Genomic DNA, 18,244 nt, shown 5'->3' with positions numbered 1-18,244 from the left:
GTTCATTAGCCTTTAACAGCCTTAGTTAGATCTGAGTGGCATCTTATAATGGCCTTACATTCTGCGTATGTGAATCTGAATCTTTGCACTTGGGATTTCCTTGTAGCAAGATGTTCACCGACTTCATCCTCAACGTCCCCACGGGCTTGCTTACCATCCAGAAACTCTACTGCCTCATTGAAATCGTTCACAGTGACCTCTTCACACAGCACGGTGAGTGGAACCCCGAGGACCGTTAAATTGTCCCATCATTCATTGTGTGCAGGTGTGACCCCCTCTCCCGCTCACCCCATGGGGCGGAGGCTGTCCCCGCTGCAACAGCTCCCTCCCCAGACGGGGACATGGAGCCCGGCAAGAGAATAGGAATTGACCTGTGACATAGGTAATAGATCATTGACAAAGAGAGGCACACGCTCCTGGTTTGTAATTTAAGTGCAGCACCTGAGCCCTGGTCCAATCAGCATACATTGTAGCCCTTAAAATGTGTGATTGTCTCTCCTGGGGAGGCAATCACTTGCTGCCATCAAGATGATTGCAATGAAAAAAAAAAATTCAAGTTTTCTTGAAATGTACCAGGAACGGTCCTGCCCTCTCAGAAAGCCGGTGTGCGTTGACAGGGTTTTCTGGAGCCCACCCAGAGGGATACGGATGGTAATGACTCCCGAAGTCATTCATTCCATGCATCGCCTTGAATTTTGCTCCATTATCTTCCCACCCATTTCATTAATCATTTCCTCGCTATTTGGACAGATTGAATTAATATTTTACACCTGTCAGGCAGTCTTACTGAAAGCTTAAAACCTTTTCGTAATTCCTCAGCCTCCCTTGGCTGCCCTGTGTGGAGTGACATTCCGGCTGGGCAGCGTAGGTGTCGTCTCCTCTCTGCACCAGCCCCCCCTCCTCGCCCCCGTGTTTGGACCGTGGGTCTCTCCGTGTAGCCCCTCCTGTCCTCCGGCGTGGAGCTGCTGGGCATGCCCGGGGCGGCTTCCGCGGGCAAGCGGCCTGGGTGGGAGGGCCGCTTCAGTAACCAAGCGCGCCTGGTCCGTCGGGTCTCCTGGGCTTCTGGACTGGGTTCACTGGCTGCTTTTAATCTCCTTCTTGATGTAAGTTAGTCACCTGCACGGGAAGGTACGCTTGTTGCTGAGGCTTACGTCAAGAAAGTGTGCGGGCTTCCTCTGGATGGGATTGTGCCCCGCAGAGCCGTGGCCACCCCGGAGCCTGTTAGCCTCCTGAAGCCACCGTACTGACTTTCCCTGCCTCAGACGCGGGCTCTCACCTTCCAAAAGGACAATCAGGTTGTTCCACGGCCTGGGACTTCAAGCACAGGGATCAGAACACACCATTAGGTTAAAAAGAAAAAATAAAACCCTAGCTACTCCGGAGGCTAGAGTCTGAGAATCATAGTTTGAACCAGCATGGGCAGGGAGGACTGTGAGAGGCTTAGGTCCAACCAACCAGGAAAACCCAGAGTGTAGAATTTGTGGCTCAAAAGATAGAGTGCCAGCCTTGACGAAAAAAGTTAAGGGACAGCTCCTAGGCCCCGAGTTCAAGTCCCGGTACTGGCACAAGAAAGTAAATAGATAAACAGAAGGACCCAGTAGTCTCTTTTTTCTCTCGATTGTGAGGCTTGATTGGCTTGCTGTCCGGTTGTTTCCCAGGGCCTGAGGACGCAGAGGGCTCAGAGCACGCACGCGCTCAGGCTGGCATGTGGGGCTGGGGTGTTGCTCCATGTGGATGGCATTTTCTGCCATAGTATTAAGAGCCAGCAGAAGGTTTGTGGCCAGCTCCTACGAGAACCATCGCTGATGTTACACCTCCCTACTAACCAATGCCAATGCCATTGCTTGTATAGACAGACAGACACACAGACACACAGACACACACACACCCATCATCTGTATCTTTACTAGCTTAATACCTGTTGCCAACTTAAAAAAAGAACAGCCAGGCATAGTCGCTCATGCCTGAATCTCTTTTGCTCAAGAGGCAGAGATTTGGAGAATCAATACTTGAGGCCAGCTGGGGCAATAAAGTTAGCAAGACTCCATCACAACAAATAAGCCAGGCATGGCTCAGTCCTACAGGCAAAAACGTGTGAGAAGCACTATCTGAATTTAAAAAAAATAAAAAAGCCTGGGGTTATGGCTGTACTTGCAGAGTGCTCATTCTATCCCGGAACAGCAGGCGGAGTCACAGGCGCTGGGGACCGGGTTAGCGGGTGGGTCCTTCGCCACCCTGACTAGCCCCAAGCGGCCTCAGTTGCTGGCCCCGTGTCCCGAGGGGAAGCCCCGTGGTGCGAGGTTGCGGCGTTGAGGGGCAGGTGTGTCGTCCCACGTCTTTGCTCCAAGCCCGTCTGGCCGCCCCTTGCGAGGGCTCCTCCTCCATAGCGCCCTGGGGAAGATGGGCACCGTGCGCGCCATTTTCGTTTTGAGGCACTTCTTTCACGTTCTCGCCTTTTGATCGGGAGTTTTCTGCAGAAACCCGGTTGAGCGATCGTCCCGTCGTTAGGACCCCGTGGGGCCTTGCCTGGAGCGGCTTGTCCTGGGTGCTGGCCTGCGCCACGTTGGGCGTGGATGTGGTTGGTGATTGGGGGGTGGGGGGAGTCTCAGTGTGTGGAATGGCTCCTGCCACGTCAGGGGAAGAAGAAGTCTCATTTGTTCCTTCCGTCTGACAGGTAAGCGGGGTTGCCTTAAAGCACTGGCCGGATTATTGTCTGAGGGCATGTACTTCTGCACAGTTTTTGACAGTAGGTAAAAAAGATTAAACAGGAAGGAAAGAACAAAACCAGTAAGAGCCAAAGAGAATCCATGAAAGCTTGAGCTGAAAACATAATTTTTCCTTTATGGATACACCAAATTTTACTGAAGATAATCAAACCAATGCAGTATATTTATAAAGCGAACGAACTGTGACCTGAGCATTATATTCAAGCGTTTACATTGTTTTTTTACTCTGGTGATGTTGATTTCAAGTCTTTCAGAAGAACTAAAAGTATGGATAGCAAAACACTTTGACTATTCATCGTCAAAAATTTTGGTGAGTGCAATTAACAAAAAAAAATTTAGTTTTTATTATGGAAAACATTGTAAGAGAAGAATAATAAGAGACAACATTTCACCAAGACATCTATAAATTTTATAGGATATTCAGAACTTTTACATTAATGACGTTGATGGAGAATTCTCATCCTCCAGCATCCTGGACTCGGGTGTTTGCTTCTTACTGGGCCTGCAGTGTGCTTTCTAGTGCTTTCTAGTTCTGTGCTCACTTGAGTCATTTTTCTCTAGACCGGCAGGGCTGTGGCTCTCAGTTCAGAGACTGCAGAGCACAAGGGCTGGGTTTGTTGTCAGTCTCCCAGGTCACCCTTTTAGGTCCACGTTGAGTGTGGTGTCATGCTGTCCCCAAGGACTCTCTTGACCTGCTGGTTGTTCCTTTGGTTGGAAAGTGCTTATGTAGAGCTAGCCAGGCTTCTCAGGGGAGGGGGGGGGGACGAGGGGGGCTCACACACGGGACTTGCACTCACTGAATTATCTACTGGACACTGCCAAACTCTGATTGATTGGCGCCTACCCCTTCAGTCTGTGCGGTGTCATCCGGCAGGTTCAGGACGGCCTGGTGTAACTGAGTTGATGCGGTCACAAGCGCTGGTCCGTAGCTGTCCTACAGCATGTCTGTTGTGAGAATGGCTGTGAAGTTTGGTGTCTCTGTGAGGCAGATACTGGCTTACTCAGTTGTCGTCTTCCTCTGAGGCTAAGGTTTTGATCTTGCTAATAAGCCAGCCGCAGCGCAATGAATAAGATTGTGTGGAATACAGGAATCGAAAATTATCACGGGATTAGGGAACCATAATTAGCTGGCAGGCTCTTGTCTTATTTACAGGCAGCCCCAGAATCATCTGATCCAGTAACAGTGATCTGAGCCACTATTGGCTGCCCAACTGTGCTTCTGAAATTGCATTGCCTGTCTAGGATCCAGGCAGAATGCCTCGGCCAGTTGAAAGCGCTTCCCTCTGTAGGCTTTAGGTCTTGAGAGGCTTTCTGGTAGGAGTAGCAAAGATGATCCCAGTTCTTCTCAACTTCAAGCTCTGCTTCTGCAGACCCGTCTTAGCTCCTTGTCAGGACAGATTTACCAGCCGAAGTCTTCTGGTTGGTCTGCTCTTACAAAGATGCCATTCGTTTTGCAAAGTATTCTGCGCTTCGTTTGTATAAATATTTAAAGCTGAGCCATTTTCTAATGAGATATGATAGCTGTGTGTTCCATACTTCCTTCTGCTTCTTGTTAATTTGTAAAAAATATAGTTGTCTTTGTCCTGTTTCCTGATCCCAGTGGAATCTGTCAAATTAGTTCTCCATGTGTCTAGAGTTTTAGGACTTAATTTATTAGGTCTAGCTGTGTGTCGTACTGACTGCATCAGCTTGCTCATGGAGAGTGGCGCTCAAGGATGCAGATAAAATGCAACCCTCCTCAAACCTTCGGGGTCTCTCTGTATGGGCTTCTTCGCCTCTTCCTGAAAGGTCGCTGCTTCCCTGACATGTTTGTTAACCATCACCCAGAATAAAATCTGCCCAGTTGAGAACAACAAACTGGTATTTGGAGCTCTTCAAGATTGCAATCTAGGAAACACAGATTCTGGTATCCATAAAAAATGGGCTCTAATTTTTATATAGTGGGGACCATATCAATAGATTTATGCCAAGAGGGGCTTGCACATGACAGAGCTTGGTTGTCAGGGATTGTGATGACTGCTTTCTTGTAAGGGGTGGGTGGCTTCACCTTCCGCATAGTGTGGGGAAAGGAGTCTGTTGTACCACCTGCAGGTCAGCAGAAGTGAACTAGGTTTCTGGAAAGTGAACTGTAGCACTGAGCCAGCATGGATTTCCCACGGCCCAGCCCACAGGCCCACTCATTTGCACGGAGAGAGGAGAGGATGCTGGTCGGGGGCTCTGACTGGCGGGGTTGTGAGGAAGCATGGGGTTGTCCTTGCAGAGGACTGGTGGAAGGAGATGAGGAAGACAGGGACATCAGAGAGCGCCAAGATGCGGGGGAGGGGTGGTCGTCATGTAGATTGGTTTTGGTTCCTTGTGACTTATAGATCCCTCAGGTTTCTGGAAACCTGATGAGGCGCATTTGCAGTTGAGATCTACCTCTGGATTCAAGAATTCTTGAAGAAAATAAGACTTCTAACATCTAGCCAAGTGGAGGGAAGTCAGGCTGCGGCGGCACACATCCGTGTACCGACCACCCAACTTTGACAATGATGAAGTCATAGTCAGACTCTGTCTGTCTCTCCCACATCTGTGGAACAATCCCAGTCACAGAGAGCATTTGCTTAGGATGAGAGCCCTCTGCACCGGACACTGCTCCCGAATGCGTCACGCTCATTGAGTCCGGTCCCCTGTTCTGGTGTGGCCTGCTCCCTTGGGTGTCTGGTTTCTGCTCCCCTGCTCAGGTGAAGGGCCTTTGTCTCGTTAGCATGCTGCACACGAGAGCCAGTGAATGGGCGGTAATGGCTTCTGAGCCTGGTCTCACCATGTGACTTGAATACTTGAAAGCCAGCTAAATAGACATGTGCTGCACCAAAAGATGACTCTTGCATATAATTGGTGGTGTGGAGTGAGCAGATTTTCAAAACCAGATACAAAGAGAAGGAAAGGTCGCTGCTTTGTCATCTGCTCATTTGTAACTTTGCTCCCAGAAATGCCCACATTTCTAAGACAAGCACTGTGGAAAGTACAGCTTAAATTCGCTTATAGAAAGGAGAACACTTGAACAAAGGAAGACTAAGGTTTAGGATTTACAATTATGCCAAAAAGGTCTGTTACCACAATGGCGCAGAAATTGGAATAAAGCAGATCAACCGCAACCAGCACTAAGTTATAAGTTAGATAACAGCATTGGCTCCACTGGCAAGACCTTTTATGTAGAAACACAGGTCCTGGTGGAACATTTGCTCTCTTGACATGAACCCCTTTCCCTGGCTTTTCTGAATACCACACATTTGAGTAGCTTGTTTTAATTAACAAGATGTGATCTTTTCCTATTTCCACATTGATGGTGGCCTAGGAAATGGACAGATTTGAATTTAAGGCTTATTGCAAGCTTATCCTTATGTCCTCTTTGTTTTGGGATGGAGTACAAGATTTGTTGGGTCAAAGTTTGAAGACTCAATGACTCAAGTTCAGCAGAAGTCTGTCACTTTGAGCCAGGCAGTTCAGTAGCCTGACGGATTGTCTCTGGTAAGCCTGTGTTCATTGGCAGCCCATGGTCTGTTTGCTTGGTGCTGCTGTGTTTTGGTAGTTGGTTGGATTCTCCCTATGCTTAGCACTGGGAAATGTGCCTTTCCCGAAAGCCCTGGCCAGCTCATGCTCTGTGGCTAATGGCTTCTTTCTGATGCTGTCCCTCAGCCTTTGTAACATTCAACCTCCATTTTTGTATGATATAGAGGTCCTTATGGATCTAGGCCTAAAGGGCTTGGTTGGTTTTTTGTGTTTTTTTTTTTCTATTCGACTTTTCAAGGCAAATGAATCTTCTAGTGATCAAGCAGAATAAAACTCTGTTAATGGTGAAACATTAGTTACAGCAGCCCTTTGAGGTCTCAGGGCAAAGCCCTGAATATCTACTGGGATTTTGCTCTTTGGAAATAGTGAACTCAGATTCCTGTTTTTATAGATATTAAGTCCAAAAATGGAAATATAGGATATATATATGTACATATAGGATATATATGTATTTAAAATTGTCTGTATTAATCAATTTCTTTTGCTTTCTATCATGGACAGGATTAGCTGCCTGTGTTATTATACAGACCTATACTAAAATATGGTTTCTAATGTTTTCTATGCATGAATAAATCAAACTAATGTCTCTGGAGCGTCTCTACTATGGAAAAAGATCTGAAAACTAGAGCCACTCACAAGTAGTTTTGTTCACATGATGGATATGTACAGGGAGAAAAATTGGGGTTGGGGCTAATTTTGCTCCAGTCATTTAGTGTACCACTTATGCGGCATTCTGGAATTCTTTAATTAGATAGCTGTGTTGATGACTTCTAATGAATGTTGCCAGCTGTGAACCCTGAGGACTAACTCCTTTAAATAATGGAATATAAACATCATTTTCTCTTCTGTTTTATTATTTTTTTAAATCTTCTTGCCTACAGGAAATCCTTTTTTTTTTTTTGAAATACAGTATCCCCTTTTTTATATATATAATCCCTTAGACTGTATATCTCCTTCAGTATCTTTCATTATATGTGTTTTTGAAAAGACCATTTGTTAAAACAGTGCAAGCTTTTAGAAATTGCTTATTGAATCTAGGAGGGTGAACTCAATTTTTGGTTTCTTAATTATATCCATTTCAGTCCCTTCATAATTTATTGATCACCTGCTCTGTGCTCAGGACTGTGGGGTTAGTGAGCTGTATTCCTCTGAGAGTCTTTAGAGTCATCAACTTTAAAACATAGAATTGGAAAAGAATAATTATCTCAATTTACAGATAAGGACATCACAGTTAACTAAGAAGCCTGGTCTGCATGCAAAAATCCCAGGCAGGGAGCTGTCCACCACCATGGTGCTGATTAAGGGGATGGATCTTTACCCTTCTTTTCCCACTCTTTTCCTAACGTGTTTCACGCCCACTGCATGAGCAATACGTTCTAAAAACTGAATTATCGTCAGATGCTGTATGGAATACAAATAAATGAGTAAATAAGCACACACATGAATAAAACAGTGTGGTTTATACTTATGGCTTTGTTTATATGTTCATGGAGTTTTAATCGTCTTTCTATTCTCTTTCTGAGTGGAGAGACTTATCTGTGGCTAAATTGTCAGAGCCAGTTGTCAGTCTATTTATTCTCTGTTCTGTGCTGACTTCTGAGCAGGCTATTGTCTTGTTGGTCAAGATCAGCCTGCAGTCCTTCCTTTCTTTACTTCTCTTTCTTTCTGGTTGTGGGGCTTGAACTCAGGATCTGGGCCCCGTTCCTGAACTTTTTAGGTTCAAGGCTAATGCTCTACTAGTGAGCCCCAGCACCACGTCCAGTTTTCTAGTGGTTAATTGGAGATAAGAATCACACATACTCTCCTGCCTGGGCTGGCTTTGGACCATGTTCCTCAGATCTTAGTCTCCTGAGTAGCTAGGATTACTGATGTGAGCCACTGGCTCCTGGCCTTTCTTTTTCTCAGCAGTACTGAGGTTTGAACTCTGGCCTCATACTTGACAGGCAACCCTTTTTACTTTGGTTTGCTTTTTCAATAGGGTCTTGTATTTTTTACTTGAGCTAGAATTGGACTGATATCCTCCTATGTTTGCCTCTAGCACTGCTGGTATTACAGGAGCACACAACTATGCTTGCTGTTTTTTAAGGTAGGTCACACAAACCATTTTGTCCTGGCTGACTCCAAATTGTGATCTTCCTGTGTGCACCATCCCAGAAGCTGGGGTAATAGATGCTCCAGATTACTTGGTTTTCACATAGACCTCTCCTTGTTATGGCAAGCAGGAGGTGTAATCCTAGCTATTCAGGAGGCTGAGATGAGGTCCATGGTTTAAAGCCATCTTGGACAGACAAGTCTATGAGATGCTTATTTCTGATTAACCAGTTTTTTTTAAAGCTATAAATGAATTAATAAAAAAAAAGGCTAGAAGAGGAGGCATGGCTCCAGTGGTTGAGTACCAGCCTTGGGTGATCATGCTGAGCAAGTGTGCAAGCCCCTGAATTCAGTACAGTTCCAAAAAACCTGCGTTCTTGGCTACCTGTATTCCCTGGTTTAAAAAATGCACACCTTCTCATCATCCTGTCTTTTCTGTTTTCTCGGTTTCCATGTGATGGGATTCTGCTCACACACTGGTAGTGCTAGAGAATTTCTCTCTACCTCCCCAAGCCACCTCCCTAATCTACCTCTGTCCACTCTGACAAGACTCCTGCCTGACCAGCTTTCCCGCACAGTCTTCCCTGGAATTTGATTTTAGTCTTCCTAGTTTCTTTTCTTTTCTTATCTCTCTTCCCCTTCCCTTCCTTTCCTTTCCCATCCCCCCCTTCCTTCTTTCCAGTAATGGAGTTTGAACTCAAGGCATTACACTCACAAAGACTACTTGGCTGATGCTCTACCACACATGAATGATACTTTCTACTCTTTTTTTTTGCTGGTTATTTTGGAAATGAAATCTCTTAGACATTTCTGCCTAGGCTGCCCTTGAACTGATATACTCTCGATTATAGTTGTGAGGATGCTAGTTGTGAGCTAGCTTTAGTTTTACTATCTTTTCCTGTGGTTATGAAGGGGGCTCATTTGCATGTGTCTCCATTGGTTCTCTATCCATTTCTTCTGACACCTGATACTCGCCTATAAGACTCGTGGAACTTTGACCTCTTTTCTGAAGGAGAATATCTCCAAAGCAAGTATCGAGAATATCTACTATGCGCATGCTCTTCTACTTGCAGATCTCTTTCTTTCTGTGAGGACAAACGACAACACTAGAAAGATGTGGTTTCAGCCGTCTTCTTCCCCGTTGTTTGACGGGCTGTTCCTCCTCCGATTGCCATGATGGATTGCTCTGCCATCCTCCCAATGAAAATGCTGTGACAATGGGCACTTGATGGCTGGAGTGTAGACTGCCGCATTTCAGATCGTGTCAGCACATAGCTGATCAGTTGTTCTCTTCTGACCATGGTACCTCAGAAGGTGCCCAGCCAGCAGGAGTAAACACCAAACATGTTTTATTCCATTTCCCCCTCCGGCAACTAATGTTCTGTAGGGAAAACAATGTATCGTGGGTGGGTACTATGAAAGTCTCGTAGAGCTGCTGACTTTTACGACTTGTTTTGTTGAGACAGTTGCTGGGGGAATTCTGCTGCATTTGGTATGTAAATGTGTCCAAGTGTTTACATGTCTGCACGCACCTGCCCACGCGTAGGCCATGTTTGCCGTGGGCCTCAGGAGTGTCGCTGTGGCTGGGCTTCTGCTCAGTACTGCATGGCTAGATGCATCTGACAGCTCCCCACCCCCTCACCTGTGCCAAGGAGAGGTCAGGAGACGCCTCGCGTGGCCGGCCCCCCAGAGCGGGCATGGCGTCCCGCGGCTCTGCCCCTCGTGGGCTGGTTCCGAGCACCTTGAAACATGGGCCTGGGATTCGTCGATGGTTGAAAAGATGATCGTCCATAAAAGATGAATCGCATGCATTCCCCATTTCTATAGCTCCCACCGTTTAATTCTCATTAAAAGTGTTATTTTGGCTCTCAGTTCTTTGCCACACACACACAAGGTTATTAAATGCACTTTATGGATCATTTGTTTAATGTGACCAAACTAAAAATTAAGAAGCACATTACTCAGTGTTCATAAAAAATGAATGTTTTAAATGGACAAATTCATCCTCGTTTCTGCCTCTCACTTTAGTGTAGAGCTGTAACGGGGCTAGAGACGGATATTCTACTTGGACATTTATAAGCTGATGATGCCTGTTGAATACCTTTTATAAAGATTAATATTTTTTTACTCTGTGCCTATTACCAGGGTATTAATCATGCTGGCTTCCGTCCTTGCAGCTGTGATGAGCAGATGTTGAACGACTGGAGACCGTAATCCTTGTGGCGCGCACGGGCGTGGGTGTGGGACGAGCTGCTGCCGTCCCCACGGCCCATTCGTATGGACTGTGTGGCCCACTGGGTGGCCAGCCTCTTTCCCGGCCGCCTGGGCCGAGCTGCCGCTCGGGGCTAGTCTAGTAGGTGCTGGGCTGTCCTGGAGCCCCTTCTGTGTAGTGGGAGAAGGCAGTGGCCCTGATGGGGAGGATTATCAGCGCGTCAACGCGAGCACTCGCGTGAGGGTCGTCTGTCCCCTCCCAGGACTGCGCTGTGCAACCGCAACAGTGCAGTCCCTCCGTGGCGATGGCGTTCAGGCTGTCAGCCTCCACCCGCAGAGCCCTAGGAAGCAATGGGGGAAATTAATGTCAACACTGGATCGTATCTGAAAATCACTTCCAGGGTAAACTCCAACCCTTTTAGTTACACTGTTCCTCCCAATTTGGATGCAAAGATTTTTATGAAAGATTCTCAATTTCCATTTTTTTAAATCACTTAATGCAATTTTCATTCATGTACGCGGGCCATTCCAAACAGTTGTTTCCGATGAAGCTAAAAGATATATCCCTTTCTGCATCAGAGTTCGCAATATACTAATTAAAATGAAATCAAATAAAAATTCCATTCTTTAGTGATGTCAGCTGAGTTTCAGGTTTCAGTGACTGCCATGTTGGGTAGTGGAGGCACAAAGGACTGGGATTTATTACTGCATTTTTCGGCTGAAAGCACTTTGAATCAGGACTTGGCGCTTGCTCTGCCTGCTTCCTGGCTGGAGTTCCACCTGTTGAGCCACGCCTCCATCTGAGGTTTGCTGTCCATGTATGATGTGCTCTCAGCTTGCTAAGCGCGTACTTTGCATCACGTAGTTTGCAGCATAAGCCTGATAGGTAACCATCAGGAGCCTCACCTTTCAGAAATCCAGGCCCAGAGTTTTTAAGTAACTTGCCCTAGATCGAAACAGGAGTGTGCAAGGGGATTTTTATTATTTCTTTGCATTTGGATACAAGCATTCATCATGTGAGTCAGGCTACCGGACATCTGGCCAAGTGTGTGTTCCAGAATTTCCCAAAGGTTATGTGTGGGTTGTTTATGAAAACCATATTTCCCTTTTAAAATATAGGGCCTTTTTGGGTTTGTTTTGCTGTTTGCATTGGCCATCTGCTTTGGATCTAATGAGTCTCTCCATGCAAATCATTCTATAGACATGACGTTCTGTCTGCCGGGAAGGGTCCTGCAGATGCTGGCTGGGCTCCGGAGGTCTGTGCTGCAGCGGGAGCTGGCTCTTCCCTGGTTGCCCTGGGCAGCTTGGTCTGTTTGTGAAGACAGATGCTTGCCTGCAGGAGTGTCTGTCTGTATGTCCTTCCTGTGTGGTCCTACCTTTCTCGGTACACTGGATTTCCCATCTTGATGTAGGATAAACTTTGAGAGTCCTGTTCTTGTGCCCTGCCACTTCTTGGAACAGTTTAATGATCTGTAGCGTGCACTGCAGATTATTAGAAGCCCCTCTGAGATGAGGCTGGAGGTAGTTGTGCTAGCTTTTGCTCTGGGGGTGGGCAGTTGAGTAGCTGCTGTGTGGGCTGGATCTGCTCTGTAGCGTTTCTTTTCTTTGTGTCCTTTTCAATGGACAAGGCTGGGTGTGTAGAATGTGGCTCTTCCTATTCTTGTTTATAACAATCACTGTTTATCGAGGGCTGGGGACAGGACTGGGCACTCGACCTCCTTTCAACTGCTCAGGCTTTGGGCTTGAAGCCATGTACACGCAATTGCAAATTAAAGCATATCGCTCGCGCACGCCCAGAGGCAGGGCCACTGTCACGCACCTGCACGCGCACCTGTTCGCTGTTTGCCCAGATCGGCGTCGTGACTTTCCAGTGAAATGAGGTCCCTAGAAGGGTGGACAGCTCTTGTTACGGCGCCTTTGTCCTTCAGGCGGCTGCCAAGGAGGAATCTGTGCTGTGTGGACCACAGGGCCTCCTCCACTTAGCAAGGCACGGATCTCTTCCTCCCCGCCCCCCCATGCTCCCCCCCCCCCCACTGTCTGGTCTGAGTTCATGTTCTGAGGCTATGCCTCTTAAAGTAAACAAAGGAATATTTGCTTTCTCGAAGGTTGAATTCCAATAAACGGTTGAAGAAACAGTAGAAGAGTCTCTGTGTTCACAGGGTCATGGACTTGGCCCTCGACACCTGCTGCACCGAGGCCTGTGGGGTGCCCTGCAGAGCACAGGCCGCTGGAAGGTGGAATTTTCTCTTCCTAGAGGCCGTGGTCCTCCTAGCTTCTATGTGGGGTGCCAGGCCTTTCTTCCTCTGCAGGCCTTCACCGCCTTTCTGGGGACCCAGTGACAGGCAATGGCAGTGACAGCGAAAGCAACCTGTCGTCCTCAGTGGCCTCTTCCTGTCGCTGGCTTGGCCGCCGGGCCCTCCGGCTTTGCAGGGTAGCCTGGGCCTCTGGCCGAGCGACTTCAGGCACGGCCTGCTCCGGGCCCGTGGGCAGCTGGGCCCGTCCTGATGGACGTGGTGTCGGGTACGGGTCTCTCACAGTGAGATGTCACGCGTGACACTCTGCACCATCTCATTTCGCCTTCGTAAAGCATACGTGTTCCAGTTTCCCTTTTGTCTTCTTTGTGGGGGGCCTTAGTAAAGGAACGATCTTTAAGTGTGACAAAACGCTAGTGAAGTTCACGGCAGTTTGGTTTCTCATCCCAAGAGGCTGGATGACAGATGAGTGAAGCGAGCACAGACCTTGGACTGGGTTGGGTAGTGGGCGTTCTTGTCAGGTAGCCAAAGATGTTGGATGGCATTTTCCTGCCAGGATGAACACGCAGACATCTCCTCCTTCACCCTGGAGTAATTCTGACAAATGAGACCAACACACTCAATTGGCTCCGAGAGCAGGGTAGGCTCCCACTGCCTGCCCGGCCTGGCAGATAAATGGGGCCAGCAGAGGTGGAGAGAGGCCAGGACATCATCTGGCTGTCAGAGAAAGAACAGCCAGCTCCGTACGTTGTTTTGTTTCATTTTTCATGCTCGCCCTAGGACTTGAACTCAGGGCCTGTGTGTAGACCATAAGATTTTGTGGTCAGGGTTCCTGTTCTCCCATTTGACACACAGCTTCCCTTCTGGCTTTTTGCTGGTTCATTGGAGATAACAGTCTCATAGACTTTCCTGTCCCAGCTAGCTTCAAACCTCGATACTCAGATCTCAGCCTCCTGATGAGCTAGGATTATAGGCGTGAATCACCGGTGCCCAGCTCCAGTTTTGAATGTTTAGAACCATTTATGGGTGCATTCTTCCTCTTGCCCTGTGCCAGTACATGCCCTAGACCCTCTTCCACTTCCGGTCCCTCCTCAGCTGGCTTTAGAGCACACCCTTACCGAAGCTTCCTTGCTGCTTTTCCTTAGTCACGTGTGAACATCTGCTCTAACGTCTCCCTCTAAGATGCCTTGGAAATGGACTTGTTCTGCAGAATGGAGTCACTTATAAAGGATGACCAACCGGGCAGGACAGTCCCCGTGTTCTGCCCTATTGAACGTGGGCCCTTGCGCGTCACGTGTTCCCGTGGGAGGGAGAGAGGACTTGCCCGGTGACGTTGAGCGGGAACCACACAAAGGGCACCGCCAAGCCGAGCAGGGCTCTTCCCAGCCTGCTGAGCCGAGGTTTCCCCCTCCGCTCACATTGCCTGTGGCTGAGGCCCGCAGAGCTGGAGTGACTGAAGCGGGCGCACGTGTTTGAGGACGTCGGCTCTCCAGAGGAGAGGCACTGGGTTCGGGGCCTTGGTTGAAATGATGCGTTCAATGTGGCAGTGTTTGCAGAGGGATCGCCCTGGGGAGGAGTCAGTTCTCTTCTGCGCTTTGTCCTTGATGAATGCTCACATGGGTGCTGTCTCCCACCGTGAGGCCGTGACTGGGCTTCCGGGGCCCCTCACTCAGGCGCCGGGGGTCACATCTTCTCTCAGGATGACCTCAGCTCTTCCATCGACGTCACAAGAAGAGTGAGATGGGCTGAGATGGACGGAGTGGGTATGAGGACTCCCTCAGAGCAGGGACCCAGGCATGAAGGCACCTCTTGGGTGTTCTAGAAGGCCCAGGGCTCTGTGTGCCCTCTCCCCTGACCTCCTGTGGGATTCTCCTGTGGGATTATCTCTCCTGTCCTCATGGCCAGCAAGCCCGGTATGGCATCTTCCCTGGTGATGCACAGCGTTGTATCTCATACGTTATTGGTGCCCATCCGTGGCTTACGGGCATTGTGAAGTCAACAAGTAAATCGGTGTGTCCGTGGCTTCCTAGACTCATTGGCCTAAACTCCTTCTGGAAACAGAGTTTTGATTCGCCTTTTACCTGGAAATAAATGCAAATGGAATTTAAAAAGCCTGGGAATTAGCTACCCATAGGAAGAGCTTGGGGCTGAAGAGTTTGTGTTCTTTCTCTCCTCCCGACCCTGCTTTCTCCCTCCCCTCTGTCTCTCTCTTTCTCTCTCTCCTCTCTCCCCCCCTCTTTCCCTCTCCCCCCTCTCTCCTCTCTCTCTCTCATTGGTCATGGTGCTTGAACTCGGGGCCTGGGCTCTGTTCCTGAGTTCTTTTGCTCAAGGCTAGCCCTCTACCACTTTGAGCCACAGCACCACTTTAGGTTTTTTTTTTTTTTTTTTTTTTTTTTTTTGCCAGTCGTGGGGCTTGAACTCAGGGCCTGAGCACTGTCCCTGGCTTCTTTTTGCTCAAGGCTAGTACTCTGCCACTTGAGCCACAGCGCCACTTCTGGCCATTTTTTTTTTTTATATATGTGGTGCTGAGGAATCGAACCCAGGGCTTCATGTATACGAGGCAAGCACTCTTGCCACTAGGCCATATCCCCAGCCCACCACTTTAGGTTTTTGTGTGGTTAATTGGAGATAGTCTCATAGACTTTCCTGCCTGGGTTGACTTTGAACTGCAATCCTCAGATCTCAGCCTCCCGAGCAGCTAGGATTCCAGGCGTGAGCTGCCGGCACCTGTGAGTTTATGCTATTTCTGAGTCTTCCCATCTCCTTGCCTATGCCCCAGCCTGCCTTGCCTTCCCCTCCACTCATCTTTCCTTCCAGCTTTGTCCTTGGGAGAGCCCCGTGTGTGTTTCTGAATGCTTAAGAAGAACCCTACCAATCTTGCATGCATTTTTCTTTCCTTACATAAACCACTCAGGAAACATTAATGCAAAGCATGCTTTTATGTATCATTAATGTTGTAAATCCTAAAATGTACAATCCTAAAATCCAGCTACATCTATTTAATGTTGCCAAGCCCCGCCGCCTTGCTCACGCTTTGCATCTTAAAGGAAGCCGTGGTGGTTGGGTGAGTGTCAAAATACAGAGCTGGTGCTATCAACAAGCCAGGTTGGAAACTGGAGGACGCCGGCGTTCCCCTGGGCTTCCCAACTGCAAGAGGCAGCCTGGAATTTCATTTCCTCTCTAGCTCCATTTGCATCTCTTTCCTTCTTGTTCTTTTATTTTCTGAGCATCCGTGGCGTGTTCCTATCTAAACAACGAATGCATACCCACACCTTGTTTGACTGGTCCTCACTCTTCCCGCCAGTATCTCTTCATTGTACCTTTATTCTGCCCCCGAGTTCCATGTGCTCACCGTCCATCCTCTCCCAGCCCTGGGAAGGGCTCCGTGTGTTCATGGCTTACCAGAGCCGATGCCAGTGTAGCCGCGTTCGGGTGGAGGATGCATGTTTCGGGGGCACTGCGCGTGTTCACGGCGATGCTCACCAAAGCGCCGGTGCCGACTGCCGGCCGTCGCCGCGGCGCGGTCAGTACCGGGCGGCTTTCACGGTGCGGGATGGGAAGGCAGCACGCAGAAAGGCCCGGAGCCTCGGGCCCTGACCCGCCCCCTTGTGTCTCCCGCAGACTGCAGGGAGGTCCTGCTCCCCATGATGACGGAGCAGCTCAAGTACCATCTGGAGCGGCAGGAGGACCTGGAGGCCTGCTGCCAGCTGCTCGGCAACATCCTGGAGGTGCTCTACAAGAAGGACGTGGTGAGTGGCGGCCTCGCCCGCCCCGGCCCGCGCCCCCGTCGCGCCCGTCCGCCCGGGCCCGGCGTGGGGAAGTCTTGCTCGCCCGTTCGCGTGCCCCCCCCCCCCCCCCCCCGTAGCAGCGCACCCTTGCCTTGTTTATTTACCTATAGATCACGATTATTACATTGCAAGGTTTATCCTGCCGCATTGAAATGAGGTTTTTTATTTCCCATGTCTTCTCAGGGAATGTCTCTCAAGGCCCCGATTTCAGTCCTGAAGGTCAGATAAAAGACTGCCATGCTAAAATCTGGCTAATTACCTGCGCTCTTTATTGAATTTCTTATTCTTATTAAGCTGCTACATGCGGGGTGGTTTTTGTGTTTTTTTTTTTTGTAAAGGCAACAACACAAGGGTGCTTCTGGGAGTTCCACTCCTCACCCAGCAAGGAATGGCCTCCAGGGCCTTCCCGGCGCTGCGTTTCCTTTCCCATTTCTAAGCCCTGCTTATTCCACTGACCTTTTCTTGTGTGGATCACGTGTTATTGGAAGCTCAGGGGGGAGAGGCTCGCCATGGGCCTCTGTCCCCAGCACCCCGCCCGGCTGCTTCTGCCCGTGCAGGTGCGGGGTGCCGTCGACCCCCCAGGTTTGTCCGTCACCGTGGAAGGCTTCTACCTGCCCTCGCTCCTGGCAGACACAATGCCTTCTCTTCTGCAGATCTGGCACGACACACGCACATGTGTGCATGCTCATACGTGTGCGTGCATGCACACACACACACACAGGTGCTGACACAGTCTCTCCAAGCCTGGCTAGTGCTCGTAGGAAAGAGCTCAGTTCCTGTGTTGGGTGTTGGGGGCTGGCGTCAGGGTCATTGCCCTTGGAAAGGATGTGAAAGTTTCACCTGAGGCCAGCTAGGGCGGCTCCACCACGCCATTCCCTTACCTTGATAGAGAAGAGATTTTGCTAGAAGGTGGTAGGACAGACAACAGGAAGGCGAGGCTATTTGGAAGAAAGGGCCAGTACACACAGCTTGGTGTGTGGAAAAAGATCCACAGTCCCCTCCCGCACTGAAAGGAAAGTCCATGGCAGTTTGAATTTCACATACTTTTCTGAACTGGCACTTACGCGTTCTGTCCTTTGTGTTTGTTACCAGCTCTTGACACCCCGAGCAGTCCAGCTTGTTATCTGTCTGCCTTCCGCTTACACATGACCACATGTCTTTAGAAAAGTAATTGGTGGTCTAATCAGGGATCATAAACATTATATTGTTTAAATGGATTTGCTTTCCATTTTAAGGTTTGCTTAAATTAAATTACTATGATTATAGCAGATTATCATTAATGGGCTATAATTAATAAAATGCATTCCGTTTTCTTTGGGGAGGCTTTTGCCTCTGATAAGGATCATTTCGTGTGTGTGTGTGTGTGTGTGTGTGTGTGTGCGCGCGATCACTGGTTGACTCTTGACGGTAAGTGGGTCGTGTGATGGGCAGCTGCCTGTCTGACACGCTGACGGCTGTCTCCTCCTCAGGGGCCGACGCAGAGGCATGTCCAGATCACCATGGAGAAGCTGCTCCGCACCGTGAACCGCACGGTCATCTCCATGGGCCGGGATTCCGAACTCATTGTAAGTGCTCCGTGGCACCCGCCCGGATACTTCGCGGGGACTCTCCTCCGCCACCGCCA

The 18,244-nt window shown here is 48.9% G+C and overlaps 1 protein-coding gene across 3 annotated transcripts in view; it reads left to right on the top strand.

The window, feature by feature from the left end:
* The window catches only part of Dock1 (dedicator of cytokinesis 1), a 407,862-nt gene that overhangs the window by 137,927 nt on the left and 251,691 nt on the right, over positions 1-18,244 (top strand). For all 3 annotated transcript variants that reach the window (XM_048338032.1, XM_048338033.1, XM_048338031.1), the window contains exons 25-27: positions 107-213; positions 16,454-16,581; positions 18,090-18,185. In XM_048338032.1, coding sequence (XP_048193989.1) covers positions 107-213; positions 16,454-16,581; positions 18,090-18,185 — 331 coding nt within the window. The remainder of the gene's footprint in view (positions 1-106; positions 214-16,453; positions 16,582-18,089; positions 18,186-18,244) is intronic.

This window comes from Perognathus longimembris, chromosome 2, assembly GCF_023159225.1.
Source record: "Perognathus longimembris pacificus isolate PPM17 chromosome 2, ASM2315922v1, whole genome shotgun sequence".
Lineage (NCBI taxonomy): Eukaryota > Metazoa > Chordata > Mammalia > Rodentia > Heteromyidae > Perognathus > Perognathus longimembris.
The sequence above is the reverse complement of the archived record's forward strand: the minus strand, read 5'-3'. Positions and strand labels throughout refer to the sequence as shown.